Source organism: Lissotriton vulgaris, chromosome 8, assembly GCF_964263255.1.
Source record: "Lissotriton vulgaris chromosome 8, aLisVul1.2, whole genome shotgun sequence".
In the NCBI taxonomy this organism is placed as follows: Eukaryota; Metazoa; Chordata; class Amphibia; order Caudata; family Salamandridae; genus Lissotriton; species Lissotriton vulgaris.
Genome location: NC_141696.1, coordinates 27923776 through 27947650, shown reverse-complemented (window position 1 = coordinate 27947650; position 23875 = coordinate 27923776). Strand labels below are relative to the sequence as shown.

Genomic DNA, 23875 nt, shown 5'->3' with positions numbered 1-23875 from the left:
TAAAACTCTAATTAGAAGTCCTGCTTCTGAATCTACTCAGAGACGTAGTCAGCTTCCTAGTGTCGAAGAACGAGGAATATTAGATTCTACAGCCCTTAGGTGGATTTCGAAAGTTGGAAGATATGATGTACGAGATGTACTAGATACCTTTATGCAATGGAATGAACCGACTCAGCGTTATGTGTTCGATGTAATGTGTTCCCTTTTGCAGGAGGAGGAGGAGGAGGATGACTCTGAATTAGCTCTGGATGAATTAATTCATGTTCAACAAAAATTTGCTGCAGGTATGATAGTAGGCAAGGATATAAAAGAAGCAATGGAACTGATCTTAAGCTATAGGGTTGATCCTTCCCTCAGTTCACCAAGGGACTTAGAGAAACGTAGCACAAATAAAGGTCGTCAATATCCTATGAGGGAGGTTCCGCCGATATGGCGCGAAGCCGTTCAAGCTGATGCAGTGAATAATATTGCGGCCGCTCCAGCACAGTTCCAGAGAGTGTGGATACACATTCCGTGGAAACGAGCTGAAGTGTGAGCAGTAAAACAGGCCTTGCCAGATCCGCGTAAAAATCCTGCCGGATATTATAAAGAGTTAACTCAAACAGTTCAAGCTTGCGTAATGAATTTGGCAGACATTGACATGCTGTTTGGCAATGTAGTGCCACAACCTATTTGGGCTAAAATTCGTACCGAAAATCATCCAGTTGCCCTTGGTGGTGATTGGCCAGCCATAGTAGCAGCAGATGGTCAACAAATTGGTGGTTCTAAGCCCGAACCTCTAATTGCTAATTTACCTCGTAGGATAATTGATTTTATGAAAACTTTGATGCCAGCATTGCGCGTTAATTGGGACAAACTGTCCGCATGCAAGCAGAAGAAAGACGAAAGCGTCTCCGACTTCTTCACTAGATTTAAAGAAACTTTCATAGATCACAGTGGTCAGGATATGAGCACGGAGGGAGGTCAGAGATTATTCGTCGATAAATTTGTGCACAATTTGTTACCAGAGCTTAGTAATAAATTGAAAGATTCTGAAAGTGCGTGGGCTGTCTCTACGACTGCGCAAATACTTGCGACTGCTCAGTACTATGAGAATAGGGATAAAGAAGAGAAAGAAAAGTCAGAAAAGAAAACAAAAGATTTAAAAACTAAAGTCCTTTTGCAACAGGCATATCCGCCTCGTACGAATCAGACAAACTCACAGCAAGGGCCATATCAGAGGACCGATTACGGTTCCCAGAGACCGCAATATCAATGGAATCAGTGTGCCTACTGCAAAAAGGAGATCCATTATAAGAATGAGTGTCCAGTTTTAGCACAAAATAATAATGCTCAAGCTCAGAGAGGTCGTGGTAACTTTACACAAGCCTCTAGAGGTAGAGGACGAGGTACTTTGCCTCCGCAGACTAATGATCGTCCTTCTAATTATTTTGATCAGCGAAACGGACAATCTGCACAGCCAGGTAGATCTCAACAGTACCCTGTTGAAGACCCCTGTGAGGTTAGTACAGCCATGGACAAAGAGAGGAAGTAGTATCAGTTCCAGTAGATCAGAGTGGGCCTTATGTCGCAGTAGCTACATCAGGTGTAGTCGAACCGTTTCTGTTGGATACTGGTGCAGCGAAAAGTTCTATCATGCATGCTAAACTCCCTGGCGCACCTTTGTCTGGCTTAACACATGTTTCAGTAGGTTTTTCAGGCGCCCCTGTTCACAACCCTGTTTCTGGTCCTTTGTCTATTTCTGTGGGGCCTCGTCAATTGAAAGTACCCCTGATTTTGACAACTGGTTGCAATGAAAATCTGCTTGGTTTAGACTTATTAAAACGCCTGTATGCAACATTGTACTGTTCTCCGTCTGGAGTACAGCTTACGTTGGGTAAGAGAGTCATCTCCCCGATGTACTTGTCAATGGATGCGCTCCCACTGGAGCTGCGTTCTCTCCCTGATACTCTTTGGGCGACTGATCCTAACGATGTAGGTCTTTTAAAAATTCCTCCTTATGTAGTAAGTCTGAAAGCAAATGTTCAATTCCCACGAATCCCACAATATAGGATTTCTAGTGAAGGTGAACGTGCGCTTCTATTGATAGTGCAAGATTTGATTCAGAAAGACGTAATAGAAGAAACTAGAGGGAATGTCTGTAACAGTCCTGTCCTGCCGATTCTAAAACGTACTGATCCTACAAAACCTCCAGTTTACAGATTTGTAATCGATCTTAGAGAGGTTAACAAAATTGTGGTTCCGCAGTTTCCTGTGGTCCCAGACATTACTGCATTGTTGACGTTGATTCCTGCTACAGCCACATGGTTTTCAGTGATTGACCTGAAAAATGCCTTTTTCAGCATTCCGATAGCAGAGGAAAGCAGAGATATTTTCGGCTTCTCCCTAGGAGGCCGAAGTTTCAGGTTTAAACGCGCTCCACAGGGCTATTGTGAAAGCCCATCCATCTACAGCCAGGCATTAAAAAGTCAGCTAGATTCCTTCGTGCTTCCTACTGGTTCTGCTTTAGTGCAATATGTGGATGACCTTCTAGTGGCTGCTGATGACAAGGAAACTTGCAAAACAGCTACAATTTCCCTACTACATCATTTTGTCTGATTTACATCACAAGGTGTCACCTTCCAAACTGCAATATTGTTGCCAAGAAGTGACCTACTTAGGTCATCTCTTGTCAAAGGAGGGAAGAAGGTTGACCCCAGAGAGAATAAAAGCAATTACACAGATGAATGTTCCTAGCACACAGAGAGAAGTACGTGCGTTTTTAGGTATTACTTCATACTGCAGGCAATGGATCCCAAATTTTTCTCTCTTGGCAAAACCATTGGTGGCCTTGACTGGAAAAGGTGTTCCGAATCCAGTGCCATGGACTGACGAATGTCAGCAGAGCTTCTCTGAGTTACGAAATGCACTGTGTTCAGCTCCGGTGTTGGGTACACCTGACTACAGTAAGCCATTTACACTCTATGTTCACGAGAGAGAAGGTTGTGCATTGAGTGTTTTGACGCAGCGATTTGGTGATAAACAACGTCCTTGTGCGTATTTTTCATCAACATTAAACCCGGTAGCCAGAGCGTTGCCAAGTTGCTTAAGAGCTACAGCAGCAGCTGCAGTGTCCATTCGACAATCTGCTGGTTTGGTCATGAACAATATGCTAGTAGTCATGGTTCCACATGCTGTGGATACACTCATGAAACGAACGAAGACGCAGCACCTCACCAGTGCTAGATTATCAGGCTACGAGCTAACACTGCTAGCGAGTCATATTCAGATTACAAGATGCAATGTACTGAATCCAGCAACACTGTTGCCGACTAACCATGAGTCGAGTGATTCTGAACCCCATGACTGTTGTTTTAGAACCGAGGAAGAGACAAAAGGACGGATTGATCTTAAGGACACTCCGTTACCAGATCCAGATGGCACGTTATATGTTGACGGATCTTGTTTTAAATTGGAGAATGGTGATGTAACAGCTGCCTACGCAGTAACGACTTTGAGTACGATTGTGGAGACTGCAAGAGTGAGTCAGAATTCTGCCCAAGCTGCAGAATTAATTGCATTGACTAGAGCGTGTGTCTTAGCAAAGGGAAAGAGAGTGAATGTGTTCACAGATAGTCAGTACGCGTTCGGCGTAGCGCATAGTTTTGGTCGACTGTGGAAGGAAAGAGCTTTTATTACGTCCCATGGGACTAAGATACAGCATGGTCAGCTAGTCAATGACCTGTTGGAATCTCTAACCTTACCGACTGAAGTTGCGATTGTGAAGTGCAGTGCTCATTGAGCGGTTACGGATGATGTTGGTCGTGGAAATGCTTTTGCTGATGAGATAGCTAAACAGACAGCTAGGAATACGATGAGTGGAATGTATGTTGCTAAGTCTGCGAGATGAGTGGCTGACTCGGGAATGTGTGAGAATACAGTGGAAAGTGTGAAAGCAATTCAGGAAGAAGCGACTGAAGAGGAAAAGATTGCATGGAAAGAGAAAACGGGTAGATTTGACTCGAGTGGATGTTGGATTGACTTGTCAGAGCATCAGCATTGGATGTTGCCTGATGCGTATGTGCTTGCGGTGGTAACGATGGCGCATGGGGTAGCGCACATCAGTTCTAAAGGGATTTGTAAAATGTTGGCCCCAGTCTGGAAGAATGATGGAATCAGTAAGTGTGCAGAAAGAGTGGTTAAAAACTGTATGATATGCCTGATGCATAATCCTGGCAAGGGAACCCCCACACCCACTGGACACTTCGCTCCTACTTCTTACACCTTTGAAGTGATTCAGTTGGATTTCATCCACATGGATCGATGTAACAACCTTAAATATGTCCTAGTGGTAGTCTGTGCTTTTTCAAGATGGATTGAAGCATATCCGCTTAAGGATAACATTGCCTTGTCCACTGCAAAAATCCTCCTCAAGGAATATTTTCCCCGATATGGCATGCCACGGATTGTATGGTCAGACAATGGGAGTGAGTTCGTAGGGAAAGTTATGCAGAGTGTATGTGCAGGCTTAGGGATTAAGCAAAAATTTCACAGTGCGAACCACCCCCAGTCAGCAGGTTTAGTTGAAGGGTACAATGGTACACTTAAACTGAAACTCGCTAAGATCCAAGCCTCCACGGGTTTGTCCTGGCCAGATGCACTACCACTGGCCTTGTTATCCACTAGAGCAACTGTGCATTCTCGAGTAGGGCTTAGCCCCTATGAGATTGTGTTCGGTCGCCCTACAAATGTCTGGGGGGTACCAAGACCACGAGAGTTCAAACAGCTAGAGTACCCAATGTTAATTGATTACCTTTTTGACTTGACTGCTAAATTGAGTCTCATTCACCAACAGGTTTTCGATGCATTGCCAAAGCTTCCGGAGAGTCCAGGTCACCAGCTGAAACCCGGTGACTTTGTAGTCATCAGGAACTTCGGACGAATCAGGAATCTCCAACCGAAGTTTGTGGGACCTTTCCAAGTACTTTTGGCAACGAGGACTGCTGTACGTGTGGCTGGGAGGAAGAATTTTGTTCACGCTACCCACACTAAGCGTGTACACCTTCCACTCCCTTATGATAACTGGGTTAGACAAGGAATTGGTGCCTCTGATACAGAACCTGTCCCTAGATATGTTCCTTTCAGTGATGCAGAACTGACAACTGATTCACCGAACTCTGACTCTCCCCCTGAAGCTGTTTCTTTGATCACTGACCAGAACACTGCATCGAACGAACATTTGACATCTGAAAATTCGAACATTGTTGTCCCTGCTGGAAACAGATTATTCCCGGATCAAACAACGCCAGGAAAACTGAGATACAACCTCCGATCTCATTCTAAGGACTAATAAAACAGGAAACTGCCTATTTTTCATACTTGATCCATTACATTGCCTCCAGCCAGGAAGTTTGCTGAATATTTTGTATTTCACTGTTTATTTCTGTTGTTTACCTTGCCGTCTGGGTCGCCGTAGGGTCGTGGCTTTGTGCCTAGTTGAATCTGCGGGGGCCAGACACAAGGTCGGTCTTTCTGTTAGTTTTGGGAACTCCCAGGACTGATAGAGGCATTTTCAACTACGTACATATCATCAGTGGTCGCGAGCGGTTGTAGAAGATGGAGCTTCCTGGGCTGCGAACAGTGTCTAGCTCTCCTGACGAATGAAACTTTTTACAAACAACTCGACTCTGACCCCACCGAGAGATTGACCAATACGATCGCAATAATGGTGCATGAGGCAGAAGCGAATAGTTGGATATCGAAAAAAGAGGCAGAATACCTCACACCCAAGAATCCCAAAATACCATTCTTTTACTCGCTGCCAAAAACTCATAAAAATAGACTCCCTCCTCCAGGACGCCCGATAGTTTCGGGTATTGGGTCCTTATTGGAGCCTTTGTCGAAATTTGCAGACGAATATCTGAAACCTCTGGTCCAAAAAACGCCCACATATCTCAAGGACACGAGAGACCTCCTGGGCCAGATAACGAATGTGGAATACGATCACGACAGCATGATGCTAGTGGGACTGGATGTGGAATCCCTTTACACCAGTCTACCACAAGAAGACACCCTTAAGATGTTGGAGGACCTTCTTTTCATGCAAGATTGGACATACAAGACCCCCCGCCACTTCATTCTGGAATGTTGCAGACTGGCGTTGCAAGAGAATTACTTTGAGTACAACGGCCAACTATTTCTCCAATGCCATGGGACCTCCATGGGGAGTGCGTTTGAGCCATCTGTAGCGGGACTCTATGTGAGCCGCTTAGAAGAGGAATGCATCCTGAATAACACCAACCCCTACGTTTCCAGTATCAAATATTGGAAACGCTATATTGACGATGTCATACTCATATGGGACACACAATCTGATCTTACCATCTTCATAGACTGGCTTAATGGCAGAGACCCTTGGCTGAAATTCACCTTTACATCCAACAGAACAACAATCGATTTCTTGGACCTTACCATTTTTTCTGAGAATGGAAGACTAGAAACTAAGACCTACACGAAGCCCACGGCCAAGAACTGCTTACTGTCATACTACAGTTACCACCCCCGGCCGTTACGAGACAACCTGCCGTACAGCCAATTTCTCAGACACAAACGTAACTGCAGCAAAACAGCGGATTACAAAAAACAAGCTGAAGAACTCAGTCGCAAATTGAAGAAAAGAAACTACACACCGGCAATAATAAGGAAGTGCGAGAAACGAGCAAAATACCAGCCGAGAGAGTGCCTTCTACAAAGCACCTATAAAGAACCAGTGAAAGATCTCGTGACCTGTGTGACAACTTTCTGCCCAGCCACCTATGAAGTCCAAAAACTTATAAAGAAGAAATGGCAAATACTCACCTCTGGAAACTTAAATTGGCCAAAACCAAGGTTTGCAAACAGAAGAACTAAAAACATAAAAGACGTTCTTGTCCACACCAGACCGAAAAAACCGCTATCCAGGTCGAACATCAGAGACATAAATATGATGCCAGTTACTGGACATTACCCTTGTGGTACATGCGGGGTCTGTAAATTTACCTCCAGCACTAAAACCCTTCAATTGAATGACAACCTACTCTGGACCCAAAGGAGTCACACAAATTGTAATTCCACACATGTGATTTACTTAATCACATGCCCCTGTCAAAAACAATACATCGGCATGACCTGCCGCAAAGTCAAACTCCGTATAGGAGAGCACCGGAGCAATGTTAGGTTGAAAAAGAACACAACCAAACTGTGCGCCCACTTTGTAGAAGCTGGCCACACATGCGATGAACTAAAATGGACAGTTCTGGAAATGCTAGACTTCAAAGACCAAAATGCTGAGCAAGTCCTGTTTAACAAAGAGCAGAGATGGGTCGATCGCTTGAGAACCGACATAGTAGGTATGAATGACCACATTCCATGGCATCAGTTCTGTTAATCCTTCCAGCCGTAGGAAAGATCATCATACGGACCCAATCAATATACCCATAGGATACCGTAATACTTCACCAGTGAGTCCACCATCTTACGGTGCCTGTTGATTAACCAGACATTAGTCCTTTTTCAGTGTCTGTGATCAGTATAGAAGCACAGAGAGTTAAGACCCACCCATAACCAGGGGCAGAGTCAGCACTAGGCACGAAATCTGCGCCGCATGGGTAAGAATGGCGTTTCCTGATGTTTCCTGCAGTGATCAGGTAAGAACGCCTCTGCTAATAACCATAGACGCTCTGTTGTCTCCCACTCAGTAATACTCCAGAAGCGACTCCCAGTCCCTGTTGATGCCACAAAACTCAACTAACAAGGTAAAACATTAATGAATGCATGGGTATCCTTTGGATACGTTCTTCTCGGCAGGTAAAAACAGTCACTGATTGCCTGAGGTATGGTGTGGTTACAGAACAGCGACTATGTGTAAAAAAACTTTGATCATGATCACTACCCAATGTTCTGTTCCCAACTCTGTCATCATATAAAGACTTCTGCATGACAACCGTCTTTAAGACATTGATCATTTGACGGCCATTTGGCTGTATCCCACTCCCTTTAGACCTTCCGTTTCTCCATTTTTCTCCTTTTCCCTAGATTACCTCTACAATAAGGGTAGTCTTGTCTAGTGTTAATTATGCTTTGTACATAATGTGTGCATCAGAATGCCTTACCTCACATACAAACCAACTTATACATTGTTTGTTGGTTTCTTTCTCTTGAATACAGCTTGGAAATTCCAATTCATCAATTGTTCGAACCACACAACAATTGTGTGTGCTCTCTTTTTTGTATGTCTGTTACTTGTCCTTGTCCTGACGAAAGCTCCCCTGACCCTGTAGGGCCCCGAGAGCTGAAACATGTCGACACTTTTTTGAAAACGATATGGTAGTCCAATAACTCGACTACCTTCATATCACAACGGTTTTTAATTATAGTGACTAGTCTCCTGTTTGATATTAAAGTGTATAGTTTTGACCTAGTCATTATTTTTTAATTTTTTCAAACCCACTTTTTATTTCTGGACACTTCTGTAAATACCAGAAGTAACCTCCGGTGAGGCAGGCATCCTGCACGTTAATCGTTGACCCAATGACTATGCCATGACTCCTGATGGGGCGGAAAAAAGATATACCGCTACGATAAAATTCCAGGAAGTCTATGAGGGTTCTCGATAAAAAACTATTTGGTTTTTTGCAGAAACTAGTGTCCATTCTCTTTTGATTACCAGTTGCTTCCTGGGCTGCACCGAGAGAATGTATTTTATGTTCGCAGAAACAGATTATACAAAATTATTCATAACAAATGTTTTCTGATGCAATGTGCAATTATGTTTTTGATTATTTTAATAACGTTGGTGGGTGGAATTGCCTTTGGTATACATTTAATTTTTGCACCGATCACAACTGCAGTACCTCCCCCTGTTCTTGTTTCTCCTACTATTGATTCTCCCCATTCCTTTCATTCGTTTCCTGAACATGAGCAAGCTCGACGCTCAGAGTTCATAAATAACACTTTCGTACAGCTCTTGCACCAACACCAACTGGTAGTTAACACAACAGACTGCTGGGTGTGCGGTTTGATACCACACACTATGGATAAAGGCATCCCCTACCTGGTCTTGCCTTTTAGCTATAATGGATCATGTCGGGCCTTCCAGACTGTATTTGTCTATGCCCTTGAGACCTATCCCCCGCGTCCTCCACGTTCCACCAAGTATAACTCCGTTAATAAAGCTTTGCTAAAGGGAATAACTGACATGATTAAAGACGTCAATAACTCCCCGTTCATACCTAAGGATGAGCTACGAGTTTATTTGAGTTGGAATGCTACGGAGTATAGCATTAGTTTGGGTGAAAGCAAGCGTAAGAGCTCCACTCCAGTTTGGGTCGTACCTCACCGAGGTCCATTCTGCTTGCAAGGTAATGGGAGAAATCCAAGAGCTCGGCTAGGGAAGAGTGATTGTGTTGAAACTTACGTGTATCCATCAAACTCTTCCCCTGCCTTCCTAACTGCTAAGGGTACCTACTTCATCTGTCGGGATAGGGCATATACATGGTTACCTGCTGACTTTTCAGGTTCATGCTATATTGCTCGACTGTTGCCTCCGACATACACAGCTGCCTCAAATTATCACAAAACCAGAGTAGTAAGAGGTGTTTTCAGCAAGGAAGACACCGCTGGTCAGGAAGCCGGAGACTTCTTCAAAGGTTTCCTTCCGTTTTGGGGGCCTATGGCCAATAGTAGAAATCTACGTCAGCTAACACGGGTAGTTGAATCTACTATTACAGAAACTGCTGGTGCCCTTAGTAACTTAACAGCTGAGCTCCAGGCGGATCGTCTCATGACATTACAGAACCGTATGGTTCTTGATGTAATACTTGCAGATCGAGGTGGGGTATGCAGAATGATCCAATCGAGCTGCTGTGTTTATATCCCCAATAATGCTCCGACAGTGTACGAAGCGATCTCTAAGCTACACAAGGTTTCCGACTCTATTCATGTAGACAAGGGAAATTGGTCGCTTATGGAATGGCTTGGGACTCTATTATCAGCGTGGGGATGGAAGGTTCTGATGGTTATTGGTATTGTCTTAGTATTCCTATTCTCGTGCTGTCTTATTATCCAGTGTGGTCCCGCCTTGTGTAGCCTCTGTGCTGCAACCTGCCTAAGGAAACCGCCTGTGTTGGGAGACAAGGTACGAGAAAGAATAATGCTACAACAACATATCACTGACCTGATGAACATCGAGATAGACTCTGACATAGAGTGAGTAATTGCCTATGTAAGGGCAAAAGGAGGGACTGAGGATCCATGACGATTCGAACCCGTGTTTTCGACATCGTCGTAAACCCATAATTTCGGTACCAGTGAACCGTAAATGATCCATACAGTATATCCTGGTGTTTTTGCTATGCTACGAGCAAGAGCACTCTTGTTATGAGCACATTTCCGGTACACCGATGGCATCCATTTTAGACTATGGCATCCATCTTGTATTCTTGCCCTCACATAGTCAATGGACAAACAGTGACCTCTGATCAATTCATTTCACTAAAGGACACGTAGGCTTTAGCCGGCGATTCACCTTGCTAAATGACACGTACACCTTAAGGGTCAGAAACGCTGTGGCCGCATGACTCGACAGAAACTGCCTCCTCTGCCTGAGGCCAGTCCTGCTATACTGGTTCTCGTGCTCGCTGGCCTGATCATGATTAGGCGGCCGAAGTTGGTAGCCTTGCCCGTTTACGACCCCCAAACATCTCTTATCCTGTTTTTCTATCTTCTACACCTGGCTCTGCTCCTTTCCTTCTGGGCCTTTATTAGGGGGAGGTAACGAAATTTACGATGAGGCGGTCCGGCTCCTGAATGAAAAGATGACATGGGATTGTGATTGAACAAGTGGGAACCCCTCATTCGTAATGTTTAGCATCAGATATTCGTTGACAATTCCTGTTTGATGCCAAATATTTATTGTTTAGGATGCAATGTTTTAGAAATGTATTAGCATGTGAAGAATGTTGCCCACAGCTAAAAAACGTGTATTTAAGGAGCAACCCACTTAGTGCAAATCGAACAGGCTCCTAGAATCTGCCCGTGTGTAGCTTCTGTGACTTCTGTATCCCTACAGTAATAAACCTTTGGTCTCTGACGCCACCATCGAGAAGCCCGTGTTTCTGTTTATTTGTGCACCGAGACAGGTAGAACTCAGGGGTCTTCGGGTGTTATCCCTGACACCTCTGAACCGTAATAAAGTCCAGAACTCCAGATGGCCCAAATTTCCTGTAGACATACTATTTGGTGAGCGTTCACAATATCCAACCATGGTTTAAGGTTTATCATAGAACGGAGGCCTGCTACGTTCCAAAATAAAACAGATAGCTAGCGGTTAGAGGTAACTGTGTTACATGTACTCAAAGGGACGTCATGAGATGAGGTTCCTGAACGTAAGAATGTGTGTGTTGTTGGAACAGGAGAATAAGGTACCAACTGTTCATTGGGTCCAGAGGGATTATCTAGTACTAAGTCTAGGTCTATTAAACTTAGGGAGGGTACTTGCCTGGTAACACTAGGGGGCACCGTCAATGCTATTACTTTACGGGGAGCTGATGGTTCGAGGGCCAATTCTACAATAGATGGTGGTATTATTGGTCTAAAGTTTGCTGTTGAGACTACGCTACCATCCGTACATTGTGGGGTCGAAGAGAAATAGGCTGGATGCAATATTTTTGCCTCGTGAAAGGTAAGACCTGTGCTATCCTGATTAATGGCGGCTGGTGGTCAATCCACCATTTCCAAGCAATCATATCTGTTTGTTAGTGGAACACCTCTTCATCCAAAGGAAGGAGCAGCGTCTCTACCTCCATGTCCTGGCCAGTCAACCCAATCTCGTCTTCTATCCCAGTTTCCATCTTGGGTCCAGTTCCCATCTGGACCGTCGTTGTATCTGGGTGTCGGAGGGTAGAAGTAAGAAAGTCTTTTGGTATCTATCCCGTCGTTGGTTAATTGCGTACCCCAGGAGCAAATATGCTCAACTCTGATCGGATCCTCAAAATTTACGATGACCCAGTCTCCCTGGGTTCTTTTGGGCTCTTTGCCTATCCATGGGACCCTGCGGACTGATGTGACTCTGGTAACTGAATACGGTGGAAGAGGCCTGGTAATAGATCGAGTCATTAAGGGCACTTTTAATCATCAGGAAGATACTGTCAAAGCGTTTGAGGTTCCGGTGAGAGGCGTGAATAAGTATGATCCCATTATTGCATAAGGAAATGATCAAATCTGCCTTGAGGGCAAGGGAGGGTAGAGTGATTAAGCAGAAGCTGTGAGGTGTTTTGTGCAGTTGTTTAGTTTGTAGACTGAAATTAAAGTCTTTCTCCACTGGGCTCTTCTGTTAGTGTAAAAAACATAAGGTGTGTCACCACAGAGCCCTTAGTAGAAATAAATGTGTCCGAGATAAGTGTTTCCAGACATCATTTGAGGAGATTGTGTTTGTAGGTCTTTTTCACTTTCAAAAATAGGTTGGCGGGGTAGATGATCTTACAAGAATTCAGTCCTAACTGAGCAAGGAGGTCAGAGGAGCGAGAGGTACATTGAGCCATGATGAGGGAAGTGACTCGAAAGAGGTGAACTAGTCCAAGTAGAGGAGAGCACTAGAAATAAAGGGAGTAAAGTAGTCTAGAAGGGGAGCAATTGCCACTAGAGGAGGTAAAGTAGTCAGATTAAAGGAGAGCACTCAGGGATGACACAGGAGGCCGGAATCAAGGATCTCACTTCCCTCCAAAGTTTTGTATTAGAAATAGTGGGGGAATAGCCTTCAAGAAGAGAGCACTAGTAAATAGAAGAGGTAAAGAAGTCAGATTAAAGGAGAGCAATAAGTGGTGTATAAGGGGACGGAATCTCAGTTCTCACTCCCCTCCCTCGCTGTTAGTCAGAAGTGGAGGACGACAAGTAGTCCAAATAAGAGGAGAATACAAAGTTCCGGCAGGTCTCACTCCCCTCCCTAGCTATGTGTTGGGCAAGAGAACTCACTCCCCTCCCTATCCATGTGTTAGGCAGGATATCCAACCCTCAGAAGTGAAGGCTGCTTTAGACCAACCCACTGTAGTGAGGTACCTTGACCAGTATAGATTTTTCTCCTGCCCAGTGCCCCAATCTCTCCACTACAACTCTACCCACAAGCTTTGCATATGAGTCTCAGAGTGTTATAAGCCTACCCTAAGGTCACTCTTACCACCCTTCTTGAAGATTGGGAAAGTAACTGTCTCAGACCACAATGAGGGAAGATATCCTACTCCAGACTCGTTTAATACCTGGTGAGAAGAAGGGCCCAAAACCAAGGTAAATGCTTACAAGTGTCCACCAGGACACTGTCAGGTACTGAAACCTTCCTCCTGATGCTCTTATCTAATACCAAAATGAACCCTTCCAAGGTAAATGTAACAGAGTCAAAGAAGGATACCCATTTATTGTTAGGGAAAGTACAAAGTACCACAAACATCTGAAGGATTGAATGTGACAGCAAAATGGTAAACACAGTAATTTACGAAAATGTGTTTTCATGTCTAGGCTAAGGCAATGTTATCTCTGAGGAAGGGTGTATTTATGGTTCTCCAAAAAATAGGACATGTCTTTATTAGACCTGGGCTGAATTTTACTCTACGAAATTACTCAGAATTGTATTTATTTTTGCAAGATTCTGTCTGCCGAGTTCCGCCAGCGAGAAGAAAATGCACATTGTGCTACTGGTACTCCGAACAACACACAAGAAAATGGAGAAAAGTAGTTGAAACCCAGGCCCCCAGCCCTCCCAAAAATGTGCAAAACATTTCTCTTAGAAAAAACTAAAAAAGCTAATACAAAATATGCCCCTACTCCTACTCCAGGGTACTCAGATTCACATTTAAAAAATTTAAGAAAATAAGTAAATAAAATACTAGTGCATGTAATCCATCAAATAAGAAACATATCCAAATGTTCTTTAATTTACTTGATTTTCACAACCAACCTTAACATCCAATGGTATATTTATGTATTAGGGATTGCAGAAAAAGGTGATCTTTTCCCTCCAAATCCAAATGAGAAGTGACCAAGGGTCGGGCAAAGCAGTTGGAGGTCCCTTCTAGACAGGAAGAGGAAATTGGAGTCTCTGTGGCACTTCCTTCCTATTAAAAAAGAAAGTGAAATAAAGAAAATGCATTTCAAGCTAAATAAAAACGACCTGAGCCATCCATTCATATATCTACTCCGAAAAAGTATTTTCAAGCGGATTTTGCTGCTGCTCAAGTAGAAAACAACTCGGGGACCAGCCCTCTGACTGCGACCACCCTTGTTCATAAATCCCACTGGAAGTCCTACTAGTGACTGGGAATCACTTTAGAGGACACCAAACTCTAGCTTGCCAGCTTGTATTCTGAAGCCCGCATTGTTACCATTGTCATCACTTTGCTCAAATAGGAAAGAAATACCACCACAAGGCGATTGTTGGATTTTGGCATGAACTCTGTGTTACAAAAGTAACATGCAGTCGCCAACATTCTGTGATTCCGCTGGCAAAATAAAAATTCTGCCAAGTGTTAGACTTTAGTCTCAGATACTCAAATCAAATTGGCTTAAAGCCTCTTCTTATAGTTTTCTGTTCTTCAAAGCTAGAACATTTTCATACACCCTATTGGGACATCTGGTCACGCTAGACCAGGACAATGTCAACATTTCAGGCTGACCGCGATGGAGCCCTGCGTGGCTACCCCTTGCCGGTCAAAGTTTTTAACTGCTGACTTTTCTGTAGCTTTTCTTCCTGGGGGTCCCTAGAAGCTCTCAGCCAGTCCGGATTCGGTGAGGGTTCACCAGATTTCCTTGTGATAAGCTCCCCATCAAACTCATGGAAGTCACACCTCCTGAGCTTTCCAGCAGGTCGAACCAAGGATAAGCCGGCTCCCAGTTGAAGGTGGGTGACTTGGCTCGTGTGGTTGGTCCCGGTCACCATTTCTGCATTCAGACTAATTAACTTTTATAGAGCTAATTCTCCTGGGGTCCTTCGATGCTCTTCACCAGGCCAGATTCGGTGAGGGTTCGCCAGGTTGGGTTTTGACCAACTCCCAGTCAAACTCTAGCAGTTAGACCTCCGGAGATTTTCACTGAGATGAAACTTAAGGGCAGGCCGGCTCACAGTTGAGGGTCTCTGACTTGATTGGCCAGATTGAGTCAGTCCATGTATGGAGCTTTTTTCAAAAGGTGCTCAAAACTTCTTCAAACTTCTGGAACTTCTTCCCGAATTGCCTTTGAGGGTCCCAAAGTGTCCAAAACTTACGCCAAGGGTTTGGAAGCTACAAGATCATCCTTCAAAGTTTGGGACTGCAATTCACACAATTCACTTGGACAAATCTCTTACAAATCCACTGGTATCCTGGGGACTCTTGGTGGTGATGGTCCAGGTTAGTTCTGTAAACCTGTAGCTTGCATGGAGTACACTCTTTAGTCCTTTTGAAGCAGGTTTGATCCACAGGGCTGTAGTTCTTTTTTTCTTTTTTTGTAGTTTCAAGCAGCAGATTTGAGAGGCACTGCCCCTCTCAGATACGTATTCAGTGTTCTCTGGGGTCACACAGGAGGGCACTCCTGTCCAATGAGGTGCAGGATGCCACCCCAGAGCATGACAGTGACTGTGAACCATAGCACAATGATTTCCCAGAAAGTACTATTTCTCCAAAATTCAATACGGCTGAAATTCGGAGAGCAAAACAGAGATGAAGAGAAAGAGAGAGAGTAGGAGAAAGAAAAAGAGAAAGTCATTGAGGGATTAAGGGGGGTTCTGCTGAAGGCACATTAAGGCCTTCCATAAACATCTTCAGTTGGTATGAGGGAGGAGGTGGAGACAGGAAGTTGCAGACAGATATAGTTCTGGGACTGCAGATGGCATACATGGAGCATTAAATGTACACATCGGCCAAAACCGTGAGACAAATATCCAAATGTCACTGCTATGGGCCTTTTTAGCTGCCTGAGAAATAAAGAGGAGTTAATATCATCAATAATTGAATTTACAGTGCAGCCCGTTTGGCTATGCAGTGAGGACCCAAAGTAGATAATTGGGATCAAATGTAGGTTTATTACAAATTGATGTATACATGTCTCAAGAAAATATTGTACAAATGAAGAATCAATCCTGGCAGTCTAAATTGTCTAACAAAGTTAAGTGCCAAAATCATAAATCATACAAGGAATTCAGTTATAGCAATGCAGAAAATAAGAAAATAAATATGGTGATAAGTGTATGATTTCCGGTACTCTTGCCTATTCGTGAGTACATTTAAATGATCTAAACTAAGCTTGAGCTAGGCATTAATTAAGGAAACCCAAATTAGATCGAGTTAAGCAAAAAGGTGTCAGCATTGGAGACTTCTGTAGAAGTTCTCCATAATCAGGAGTATTGCATAGCATAAAGCTGCACAACAGAAATATAGCAAAGACAACTGTTACCCTCTGAATCTAAAAGGAATCTGACTACAACAAAAGTGTGACCACCAATAAAAACTCGACAGAACAATCGAGAATCCCACCTAGGGGGAATATGGCGGCCGGCTAGGTAGTCCGGTCAGGAGCTCCGTGCTCTCCAAAAAGATTATCGCCGTAAAGAATGGCCGACTCAACTCAACCCACAAAATAATTATTCCCCATAAGTACTCCAGAATTGATTCATTTTTGACCCACTTTTGAAAAAGAAAAGGGAAATGCAATTTCGGAATGTTATTTCTATTGCAATCGCGAGAGACAGACTTACTTCGCCAGGAGCACCAGACGAACCACGGACGAGTGGAAAGACGAGGTCGACCTTGAAAGAGCGCACGGCACGTATGATGGATTGTGGGCGTCTGCGTCGGAAGTGCGGAAGAACTGCCGGAGGGCAGCCAGCAGGATTCTCTTCCTCTTTCCGGGGGAATGAGAGCAGCGCGAGTGGCACTCAGAGAGTGACGGTCGAGAGAGCTTCACCTGCAGGAGGGCACAACAAGGTTGGAGCGCTGCAAGCGGGCCCCGTGCGGCATCACCAGGAGCACTTTCAGGAGCTTTTCCAGCGCTCCAAGTGCTCCCAACACTCCCAACATCCCCAGTATTCCCAGCATTTTGTTCAGGCACCAGAACACCCAAAGATGTGGAGAAAGCCAGGAAAGCCAGGGATACTGAAGCAACACAACATATAATCAGGGTAAGAAGGGTGGAGGGGGGTCTGAGGGGTTCAAGGGCATAAGGGGAGATAGTACTCCCAGAAGAGCAGAGCAGTCATATAATAAGGAGGGGCCCAGTTCTGCAGCATCTGGAGAGGAGTGGGGGGGGTCCTCATATACCTCCAGTTCCCCCGAGATAGCAAAAACTGCGGCAGACAGGGGGGAGAGCAGAACAGGCGCTCGAGCTATTGCCTAAGGAATAGGCCGTTCTTTAAGCACACCCAGCCAGCAGCCCTCAAGCAGAGTATTGCCCCCCGCAGTACCAAAAGAAAGGCCAAGAGACAGGCAAAGGCAGACACACCAATGCCCAGAGCCAAAAGAAAGCTTGTGAGCAAGAAGGAAGCTGCTGGGGGGTCCAGAACAAAAAGTTAAAGTTAACCCTTCCCTCAGATCATTCTTTAAGGTACAGACACAGGTGCAACAGGCCAAACCACAATCTACCCGAGACCTTACTCTCACAGCAGTCAACACTAACACTGACACGAGAAAGGGATAAAAGGAAAGTATGGATAATCCCACAGAGCTAGCGTCACAACGACCACCAAACAGCTCAGTTGAGGGGCAACCCACTGTACAAGCAATAATACCACTAGACAATGATAGCCTGGGCAGTGCTGAACACGTCACACATCCAATAATTTCCGCCCAGAACTCAACAGACCAGATCCTAGAAGAAATGAGGGCAAAATTTGCTGTCTCAGAAGTTAATCAGAGCAAGATTCAAGAGGCTTGCGATATGCTAGACTTTAAGTTGAATGCACTGGGGGAAAGAGTCACAGTAGTGGAGGCAGTGGTAGGGGTTCTGAGTAAAAAAGTGGAGTCAAAGCAAAAGGAGATTAGGGTTCTGAGAGAAAATGATAAAAGCATTAATGAAAAACTGGAGTCACTGGAAAACCAGGCAAGAAGGAATAATTTGAGAATCCTGAATGTACCAGAGGGCCAAGAAGGGGGGGACATTAAAAAGTTCATAGTACTACTCCTCGAGGAGCACTTCCCCAGGATAAAAGCAGCAGGATTGGAAGAAGACATACAGAGGGTAAACTGAGACCCGTTTGGCAAAAATAAAGAGAGGAGGAACCCGAGAAAAATACTAATACATTTTAAAACTTACACCCTTAAGGAAAAGATCCTGAGTGAGGCTCTAAAGAAGGGATCTTACAACAAGGGAGAATTGTAATTTAGAATCCGGTCGGATATCTCCAAGGCAACCCGAGATAGACAATGGGAGCTAGGACAACAGATGCAAGAACTAAAATCCCTCGAGGCTTCCGTACAGATGAAGTTTCCAGCAGCCCTCAGGATTATGTGGAGAAATAAAATGTATAACATAGGGGAACCAAAAGAGATCGAGCATTTCTTGGAACAAATGAAGGACCAAATGTGAGATCAGCAGTAGTAGCAATAGAAGCAATAGAAGATGTCACACACCCAGAAGGCGAGCCCAGAGATCAAAGTGGGCTAGCAATACAGCCCAAAGAAGAGAAAAGGGAGGCTTCTCCAGGGAGGGATGTTTTAATATGCACAAAAGAAAAAACAAAACAAAACAAAAATATAATCACAGGGGTGGGGAGCAAACTGGGAAAAAAACAAAAAATTCCTCAAGGAGTAAAAAAGGGGAGAACAGAACTGTCAAATCTTATCAGGAGATCCCCAAGAAAATACGGAAAAATTGAAGAAGGACCAGAAAACAGTTAATATACCCGTGGAACGTCAATGGCCTCAGAACCCTAAGCAGGAGAAGGCGAATACTTGAGTACTTAAAAACAATAGATAGCAAAATCCTAATACTGCAAGAAAGGTATCTTTTAAAAAAGGAATGGGAAGAAATTATAAAGAGGATGAGCTGGGTGGACGCATAAGTAGATAAAAAAGAAAGACGGGCAGTCACCAGAGTAAGAATATACAACAAACTGTACACCATCGTGGGTTACTACAGCCCTAATACGGACGACCCAACTCCTTTACAAAAGCTGTACACACAACTATTATCGGCAACCTCCCCGGTAATACTAGGGGGTGACTTCAATATATTCATAGACCCTAAGGTGGACCAATTTAGCCAGAGGAAACAAGTAAACCTGCCAAAAATGAGGGAGTGGTTGGTGCTTTGTATAAAAGACCTGGACCTTGCGGATATTTGGAAAGAGAAAGGTGATAAAAAGCAAGCCTTCACATTTCAAAACAAAAAACTAGGAACTCCAGTCCAGAATTGACTACTTCTTAGTGGATATAAGCCTAGTAGAAAACACGTAGAAGGTAGAACACTTGCCAGCCCAGCTATCAGATCACTCAGCGATTCAATTAAAAATACAAATGGAAAAAACAACACCCTCCCAAGATGGACTATCGACCGCACTATCCTATCAGACCCGTAAATTATAGCTTTACTTAAACTAGAGACAGAATTTTTGTTCAAAAATAACAAAACTGCCAACTCGATACAAGTCGCCTGGGACTACTAGGCCTAGCAGTACATAAATCAAAGATAACAAAACAAGAGATAGGTCATCTCGAAAGTACCATTAAATCATTGGACATACAAAAAGCAGCAGAAAATGTACCGGCTGAAAAGGAGAAAATGGAGGCTGACAGGCTAAAACAAAAAGATTTGCTCACAGGAATCCTAGAGAGCAATTTGAGAGAAAAATGGGAGGACAGTAAACTGTCCCACTACGAATACGGAGAGAGGGGTGCGGCAAGATGCTTTCATGGAAAACAAAAACTGACCAAACAAAAAACAAAATAGTTAGCATCCAGCCACAGAATTCTTCAGAACCAAGCTCAGAAGGTTCAGTGATTATGCAGGAATTCACAACTTTCTTTGCAGACCTATACACCGAGGACATTATTCCAACAGATGAACAATTTAAGGATTGTCTAGACGGTCAGGCCCTCCCGGCACTATTAACTGAGGGAAAAGAAGAACTAAATGCCAAAATTACGAATAAAGACGTAGAAGAAGCCATAAGGGGTCTAAAGACAGCGAAAGCAGCAGGCCCTGACGCCCTACCAAACAAGTTCTTCATTAAGCTAAGAGAAGTCCTGGTTTTTCCCCTAACAGATCTGCTAAACACAGTCTTTGAAGAAAAAGGCGATCTTCAGACTACTTATAAGCAGGGAAAAATCAGTTGAAATGTGAGTCATATCGGCCCATTTCCCTATTGAACTGCGACTATAAGATATTTACGCAGATCATGGCAAAAAGGATAGGGAGAATAGCCGGAACTCTGATCAACACTGATCAGAAAGGATTTGTGAAAGGCAGACAGATACAAGACTTAACCCACAAACATTTTGGAGCAATAGACATAGCCACTAATGAAAAAACGCCCTTATCCACAATTACCTTCGATGCAGCAAAAGTATTAGATAGAGTGAATTGGGCATATTTAAATAAGGTATTAGATAAATATAATTTGGGAGAGAATTTCCAAGGAATGATTAAGGGGCTTTATAGAATACCAAGGGCCAAGGTTCTAATTAATGGAAACCTCATGGAAAACATAGAGATCAAGAGAGCAACAAGACAAGGGTGACCGCAGTCTCCATTAACTTTTAACCTATATATTGAACCCCTGGCAAATAGCCTCAGAAACTATCCCAATATATCTCCCTTCACATAATTAGGATGGGAATAAGGTTGTTTTGAATGCAGACGATCTAATGATTTTCACAAGCAATTTTAAAGGTTCCATTAGATCAATAGAAGAAACTCTGACTAACTTTGGGAGGGTATCAGGATATCAGACTAACCAGGCAAAAACGGAAATTATGAGCTGGAACATCCAACTTAACAACCCCTACACAAAAGATAAAACAAGATATCTAGGTATCAAAGTGACACAGATAAACCTCAACAGAGTTGCTGGTGAGGTCAGAAAACTATTAAAGGTATGGGGAGGCCTCCCTCTGAGCTTTCTTGGAAAATCAAACATAATTAAAATGTCTATCCTCCCACAGTTTATGTACATTTTCAGCACTATTCCGTAAGAATTTAAGAGTGAGTCGATAAAGAAACTCAAAGGGGAACTAGCAAGTTTTATTTGGTCATCAAAAGGAACAAGAATAGCATGGAGCAAACTAAGGAGGAAAAACGAACAAGGGGGGATAGCGAGTCCAGACTTACTAGAATATTATAGAGCCTTCCAATTCAAAAGCACAAGGTCCTTACTTAAAAGTTATGAGCAAGAGTAGGACACTTCCTATACAAATTCGGCAACCCTAAATACTTTTAAAAAGGTGAACTTAAAGGTCTCCAAATCTGCAGCAAAATTATGGTACCACGTAAGGAGCACTCTGAATATACCATATTACAGCGAGTTTGCCCCATATGGGAATCTCCAAGTACACCAGATTGCCTCAAAGACAGCCTGGCCATCCCGTTAAAAACAGAAGGTATTCTGGAGTGGGGCCAATTGATGACGGAGAACATCATAGTCGACTGAGACCAATTGACAACAATAACAAACGCTTTCCTGGCAAAATTCAAATTCTATCAACTCACCAGCTGGGCAGAAACATTAAAAGAAAACAAAAAGGGCAGCACTGCTCTAGAGACAGAGATGATCAGGAATGCTCCCATAAATAAAGAAATCTCCTGTTGGTACTGGGCCCTTGTTAGACCTGTCTGGCTTTTTGGCGAAGTCCCTCCTAATAATTATTTATTTTGTCCCCTTTTTGCCCCTCATACCCTTACTAATTTTTGTGTCTACTGACTTTTTGTAGGTGTTGGCCAGGGGGATAGGTGTTCTTTTCCCCCCTCATAATCTTTTACCTCAGGCCCAGAGGCCTGTTCTGACAGGAAAGTTGGCACCACCTAAAATGGTGGTCACCAACTGCCCCAACTGTCACCAACAGAACTTGGCCATAGCCTAACATAGGGCACTCCAGAACCTTCTGGTCCATTCTGGACCACTGAGAGGGCAGCCTATATAAGGCGGAATGCTGGACAGCCATTTTGTCTGTCAGTGAGGAGCAGCTAGAGTGAAGGCTGAGGTCCAGTGGGGGTAGGATTCTGAAGGGTGGTTTCCTCTACAAGAGTAGCCCTCTGTCAAGGTTTTCCCACCTCCTTTGTCCTGTTGTCCTAGCCAAGTTAGCTCATCCTGCTGATCCTGGACAGATAGGTGAAGGGGTTAACTCTAGTAGTCCTGGGAGCTGAGCTGAGAGTTCCCCTGTGCCCCTAGTCTGCCCAGTAAGGAGGAATAGGGGGTTGGTGCTAAGAAAGTACAACCTGGCTTTATCCTGAAGGAGCCCCCCTCCCCTCCTCTTCGTTTTGGTGAAGAAAGGGAATAAATTCATTGAACAACTGACAGCATTCCCTACCATTGACTGGTCCTGTGGCGTGTGACCAACCCCTCTGCCTGCTGAGTAGAAGGTGTGAGGTGAACTGTGACCTTGTTAACACAGATCGCGCTCTGGGCCAGCACCCTCCCGGGATCCACTGAGCCTGGGAAGCCTGGCGAGGCTTCCCTCTGTGAGCGGGACCCCAGGGGCGCTGATCGCGTTGGAGTCGCGTTGCCGGTAGCGACCTTGTCCTGAAGGAACTGGAGGAGTTACTGCGCACGCCCCGTCTGTGCAGCTATCCCCGGAAGGAGGGGCCATGAGGTGAGCAGGCCCGAGCGTGTAGCGTCTCTCCCTGGAGCAGGACCCGTGGGAGGCGGCCTCGGCGAGAGCGCGTCCGCGCATGCCCGCCGGAGAAGCGGCTGCGGAGACCAGCGCTGAGAAGAGGCGCCGGAGTGTTATGTGGCTGACTGAGGAGTCGGCGAGCTCCTTTCTGCCCGAGCGCCGCGTTGAGGAGCCGGCCTGGGCAGGGAGGAAGAGGTAGAAAGGTACCGGCAGGGATCTGGGGGTTTGTGGTGCCGCCCTGTCCATTTCCAGCGCGAGTGCAGCGCAAAGGAGTCGGCCTGAGGCGAGGGAGAGCCTCTTCAGCCTTGGTTCCCCGGGCCCTCGCGCCTGTTAACCCTCTGCAGCTGGTGCAGAACTATCCAACAGTCACAAGTAAGGAGAAAGCGTGGGGGATTGGCTTCCAGAGGTTATTGGATAAATTAAGACTCTGACTCTGGGAGTACGGCGTCTATGAGGAATCCTTGTCAGGGTTCATTCTAATTACAACAGTCCTATAGAAAGGTGTCTGAAGTGGTGCTTAAACGATTTCTTCATGAACAGGAATAGAGTGAGGACTGTAATGTTATCCCTTTAAAAGAAAATGTGTTCAAATCTGTTTTGAGTGCTGATTTGACCAAAAATACGAAATAATACAGTGATAAGAAATGTTATACATTAAACAGAGTACAGTAGAAGCCTAACTGAGCCAAAACAAGTGTCAGAGTTACCTACCAGTCTTGGGTTAAGAGATCTATCTATTCTATAAATGCTGGTGGTCATTAGGATTTAGAATTGGGAAGTACTTCTGCTTTATTCCACACAATCTGCAGTGTAATTGAATTGTGTATCCTAGAGTAAAATGTGTAAGAGTACTGACAAGTTGATTGATTAATTGCTTAGCAGCTTAGTAATATAATTGCTGATACTAAAGTGTCTGGAAATGTTCTGAGCTATTTATGTTTGAGAACAGAGAGTATATTATTTTTATATAAAGCAGTACGTATTTTCACACAATTTTGGTGTAGTGTTTTCTTTTTGAGTGCTATTGCGTGGAATTACTTTTGGGTGGTCTGCAACCTTTACACTGTGCCTCTGTT

The 23875-nt window shown here is 44.3% G+C and overlaps 1 protein-coding gene across 1 annotated transcript in view; it reads left to right on the top strand.

Moving 5' to 3' along the window:
- The first annotated feature begins 17679 nt into the window (after window positions 1–17679).
- The window catches only part of LOC147693282 (vomeronasal type-2 receptor 26-like), a 52511-nt gene continuing 46315 nt past the window's right edge, over window positions 17680–23875 (top strand). Inside the window, exon 1 of the mRNA XM_086935890.1 lies at window positions 17680–18210. Coding sequence (XP_086792016.1) covers window positions 17680–18210 — 531 coding nt within the window. The remainder of the gene's footprint in view (window positions 18211–23875) is intronic.